The sequence below is a fragment of the Cyprinodon variegatus genome, unplaced genomic scaffold, assembly GCF_000732505.1.
Source record: "Cyprinodon variegatus isolate N-32 unplaced genomic scaffold, C_variegatus-1.0 Scaffold584, whole genome shotgun sequence".
NCBI lineage: Eukaryota > Metazoa > Chordata > Actinopteri > Cyprinodontiformes > Cyprinodontidae > Cyprinodon > Cyprinodon variegatus.
Genome location: NW_015151037.1, coordinates 671,076 through 676,307, shown reverse-complemented (window position 1 = coordinate 676,307; position 5,232 = coordinate 671,076). Strand labels below are relative to the sequence as shown.

Genomic DNA, 5,232 nt, shown 5'->3' with positions numbered 1-5,232 from the left:
CAACCCGCCTCAAAGCCAACGCTGATTGGACGTTCGTTTGGTGAACGGCTCCAAATTTTCTTTAACGGAGAGTCTCCAGACTGATTAGAGAGTGAAATCTTGAAAGCTCGCGAGATCAGGATGGTCTCACGAGGCTAGTGTACTGTGTCGTGTAGTATACAGGAGGTACGAGTCGATTTAACAGAACCTTGCTCACTGAAAACTAAAAAAAAACTTTGTTTCCAAGTTTGAAGATGTTTCGCTTCTCATGCAGGAATATTTTTCAGTTAAAAATGTCAGAAATAGCGTAGAGTTTGAGTGTAGATATACACCTTATAGACAAAGGACATTCTTTGGAGGACCAGAATGTTCACATTTTGGACAAAGAAGACAGGTGGTTTGAGAGGGGCGTGAAGGAAGCCATCTATGTTAAGAAAGAAAAACCAACCTCAAACAGGGGGCGGGGGGGTACTCAGGTTTCAGCTTCAAAAACCTACAATGCAGCGATAGAGTTGATTCCATCCCACTATCATCATAACCCCAAACCCTTTACAGGAGAACAGAAGACCTCCCCTATTCAGCCATTCCAACTATTCCCTCTAACGACCCCCCTTTCAGAGGCATAGACAGGTATGGGGCATTGCAGGCTAACTAAGAAGCCAAACCACCCCCATTCCAAAGGGGGGGGACCCGTTCATCCGTTTCTATTTGCATGTTTTCTAAACTAAAGCCAGGCTTTGTTGGGCTGCTGGATAAAACCTGGAACTAAACGCTATTTCTGACATTTTGAATTGAAAAAACTTCCTGGATGGAAGAGAAACGTCTTCAAACATGGAAACAAAGTCCAGTGGATTGATTTTTAACTTTTTGGAATGACTCTGACCTGGATAACTGAAAACCGTAACTAGCATAAACCACCCATAGTACTTAATGAATTCAGCTTTTTTTTGTGAAACAGCATTTTTTTTTTATTTTATTTATATGTTCCAAAATAAAAAGGTCTGTTTGGGTTGTGTACCCATCTTCACGTCTCCCTTTGTGCAGCAGCTAAACCCGCCCTTTTATTCCATCGTATATTTCTGTGTAATTCACCTACTATTCTTCCATTATCATCAATTCCTAAATAAACAAAACTATATTCAGCCATTTTGGAAGTGGAACGTCATCTTTTTCTGTTTTTTTTCTGCATTTTTGCTCGTTATGTTGATCACTGCCCCTATGTGTTTTTGCGGGTACTGCGCCTACATCCCGTGGACTATAAAGAGTACAGTGCTTCTATGGGCTCGCACATGGCGTGCACGGCGCGACGACCCAACGCGTGAGCATATTTCAGCCATGAAGCTACTGACTGGCTGATTGGTTCTAATAGATGAACATTGGACGGTTTAGACAATAAAAGTTAAAGTAGTTCGGTCAGCAAGGAATAACCAATGGGTCATTATTTATAACTAAAACTTTTATACTTTTACATTTGTGGTGATTTATTGAATTTAGCATTAATTAGTAAAAAAATTAAAACAATAATTTTCGTGCCGATCTCTGAGTCTGGGAGCGGCCATCTTTGCCCAAATATAGTAGCCCCTCCCTCCTGCCATCTTCCAGCAGTGACGTCACGGTGCGGTAAGCCTAGCGCCATTCTCCCCGCTTTCCAAGCTAAATCAATGGGAACTACTAGACACATCTGCAATCAACAACAATTATTGAAGATTTCCAGAGGACTTCACCATTGAAATTCACCAGAGCTATAGTGAAACTGACAATGCCCACGTGCATGGCAGCTGGATGCTGGAATACATCGGGGAAAAGAGAAAAAAAAGAGTTATTCCACCTTTCTGATTCCTGATCCTCCACGGACGGGTTGGTCGTTGGATCGCCAACTTGAAGAGGGAGGATTTGCCATCGAACTTCTGGCCAGAGAAAAAACACGTAATATGTAGCCAACATTTGGAAGAAGAATGTTTTCAAGATGACTTGGATAATAGCGCGTTGTGACAAACACCAGATACAGCACTGGGACTTGATCAACAGCCGATACCGCACCGTGACAATGTCACTAACCAGTAGGTGGCAGTAGTGTTTGTAACGCTAGTTAAGGCTAGGCGCCTGACTACGGCCAAGTTTGTTGGTATGGCAATCAGAAAGAGTCGGCTGAGGAGCCTGTGTGTGAATAAACACCATCCGACAGAAAATAAAGTTAAGGTATTCTATTTTAATGCATACTTTTTCATATATTTAGGTAGGTATTGAATAATGATATATATTTTTTTATAAATATAGACAATGAACACAACAAGAAAACAACAATAATAAACAAATAAATAAACCCTGATGAGACACAAGAGTTTTTCTTTCTCTTATTCAAGTTCGTGGGTTTTTTTGATAAGGTGATAAATGATTCACCAAACAATAGTCCAACTGGTTTAGTCCATTGTCCAAGGGAAGGGGAAAAAAAATAAATAATGGCATCCTACCGCAAAGCTGCGGCGATCCAGTGGTAGCTCGCCATCCTGACGTAGAGACAATTGGGGGGGGGGGAAAAACCTGACCTAAACGAGGTCATACATAAAACAAAAATTTGCATTTAACCAGAGTTAAACTGCTACCCAACAACTAAACATTCAGAAACATAATTAACTATATTCTCAATAATATTTATCAGGAATCATTCAAATAAGTTTCAAGTTAATCACAATGTTACAGCTCTAGTAAAAATATCAAAGTAAAGTCAGACAAGATATCAAAGAAGTGCATTTTTAAATTCTATCAAATTTTAATTGACACTGCTTAAATTCTACTTCAACAAACATTTAATTGGTTTCTGGTTTTGTTGCGCAACTACGGAGAAACCAACCAAGTGCAGAGTTCCATTGGCCGTTCACAAAATCAAAATAATAGTAAAAAAAAAATAACTAAAAGAATCCCTAAAGGACAAAATCAAAGGGCTTATATAACACTTTAACAGCATATCTTTCATTTGGCCACATAATTAACAAAAGAAAATGGTTTTTTAGACCACAAAACCATTTTAAAACGCCAATACATAAGTTATAAGTGGGCGTGTCACCGCCGAGTTTCTACTTAAAAAAAGAACAAATGACAGAGGATCAACAACTGACCGTCGAGTGGTTGTCACAGCGCACTCATTGCAATGCTTCGGCTGTTTTCACAGCATTCTTCGGCGATTTAGGAAAACGCCAACATGAGCAGCTAGCCACAGCAACAGCGGCAACAGCAACAGAAGAGATCCGAGTTCACCTTCGAACCAAAACTTAAAGTGTGCTTTCCTGCGGGTGATTATTTAATGCAGGTTACATGTTCTTTGACAAACATGGATGCCTCCAGTAAAGCACATTAGAATGAAAATTAAAAACACTTATCATTTATTGAACAATATGTAATAGAACAATTAGTAATAATTTAATATTTAAAGTACTTTCAGAAGTTTGTATTCTGAATATGAGCGGACTTTTACTTTAATACGTGTCTTTTCTAAAAGGTGGATGTAGGGAAAAAAACGTTAAAAAAGTCACAGCCGCCATGATTTGGTGGCGCAGCAGTTAGCGCGCATGATCCATGTATCGAGACCTTAGTCCTCGACGCGGCTGACCCAGGTTTGGGTCCGACCTGTGGTCCTTTCCCGCATGTCTCTCCCCCTCTCTCTTATCCCCTTCCTGTCAGTTTACTGTGCGAAAAAAAACCCCACTAGTGCTGTGAAAGTCCCAGCGTCCTTCAGTGGATCCAAATGTTAAAGGGGAGGAGCAATTTTTTTACCTAAATATGTTTTTGCTTTTTTGTTTTCAGCAAAACTTGCATTTTAATGTATTTTCTTCTGATTTCCACGAAGACTGAGTTTTTGTTTCCCTCTCTTTCAGTTACGCCGTCTGAGTTTGGCAAAGTGTGCGATTCCTACACGTTTGAGTGCGCTAACGGAATGTGCGTGAGCCTGGATTGGAAGTGCGACGGCATGGACGACTGCGGGGATTACTCTGACGAAGCCAACTGCGGTGAGGAGGAGATTCCTCCTACTCACGCTGCGATGCGTACGCACCGTTTGGAACCGTTAAATCATTCTGACTGTCTTCGTTCCAGCTGCTCCCACTGAGATGCCGGGCTGCTCCAGGTATTTCCAGTTTGAATGCAGGAACGGTCGCTGTATTCCTACGTGGTGGAAGTGCGATGGAGAGAACGACTGTGGCGACTGGTCGGACGAGGCCCAGTGCACAGGTTGGTTTCCTGACCAAAGCTCTCTTTACATTCTGTCTTATTCCTGGACTAACAGGTCATGCGTCTCCTCCAGGGGGCGCCACTCCGCACGCTGCCACCTCTGGGCCCATCACCTGCGCCCCAAACCGTTTCCACTGCGGCACAGGAGCTTGTATCATCAACACCTGGGTCTGTGACGGCTACGCCGACTGTCCTGACGGCAGCGATGAGCTCGGATGTCCCACAGGTTGAAATGATCTGTTCAGGAATTTTTTTAGGTTTGATACTTTGTGGAAAAGGCAGAAACTTTCCGATGATTCAGCACCAGATCCGGGTTTCTAGGGTCCCAGCTTGTCAATGAACTTCGACGTCTCGGTTTCTAAGGGAATAATGGTTGACATTCCTTTCCTTTGGTCATCCAGTCAGACGGCAGGAAGAGTAGCTACATGTTTTATGCCAGAGAAACTCCATGTGTTGCTAAGCAACCAGCTGTATTAGCCAGTTGGGTTTCTAGACTGAAGCAGATTATCTGGAACTTTCTTCTGCTTCCTCTGACAGCAGCTAACAGCTCCATGACGGCGGGCCCTCCCCCGGCCCCCGGACGCTGCGGTCAGGGGCAGTTCCAGTGCGATCACCCCCCCCACTGCATCCAGGAGTGGCTGCGCTGCGATGGCCACCCGCACTGCCAGGACGGCTCGGACGAAGCTAACTGCCGTAAGTCTGCAGGCATTTAATCCTCCAGAATATTTCTCCGTCGTCTGAAGGAGAAAAATCAACAGCTGCAAAGGTTTTTATTTCTACACCTAAACTAGCGTCTTAGATTCACTCGCATACGGTGACTTTTAAAGACCAGCACGGACAAAGTGGTGCACAAAAGCAGAAATACAAACACTACTAAATGCATGCACTGAGATTAATCACTATAGGAAATAAATAAATAAGTAAAATTAATATAGAAAAGAAACAAACTCAAAAAAAATTAAAAATAATCAATCCACTGGACTTTGTTTCCAAGTTTAAAGACGTTTCTCTTCCATCCAGGAAGATTTT

The 5,232-nt window shown here is 42.5% G+C and overlaps 1 protein-coding gene across 1 annotated transcript in view; it reads left to right on the top strand.

Moving 5' to 3' along the window:
• The window catches only part of sorl1 (sortilin-related receptor, L(DLR class) A repeats containing), a gene marked incomplete at its 5' end in the record, with an annotated part of 73,949 nt that overhangs the window by 36,542 nt on the left and 32,175 nt on the right, over positions 1 to 5,232 (top strand). The window contains 4 exons of the mRNA XM_015392290.1: positions 3,852 to 3,983; positions 4,069 to 4,203; positions 4,277 to 4,429; positions 4,741 to 4,896. Of these exons, the coding sequence (XP_015247776.1) occupies positions 3,852 to 3,983; positions 4,069 to 4,203; positions 4,277 to 4,429; positions 4,741 to 4,896 (576 nt within the window). The remainder of the gene's footprint in view (positions 1 to 3,851; positions 3,984 to 4,068; positions 4,204 to 4,276; positions 4,430 to 4,740; positions 4,897 to 5,232) is intronic.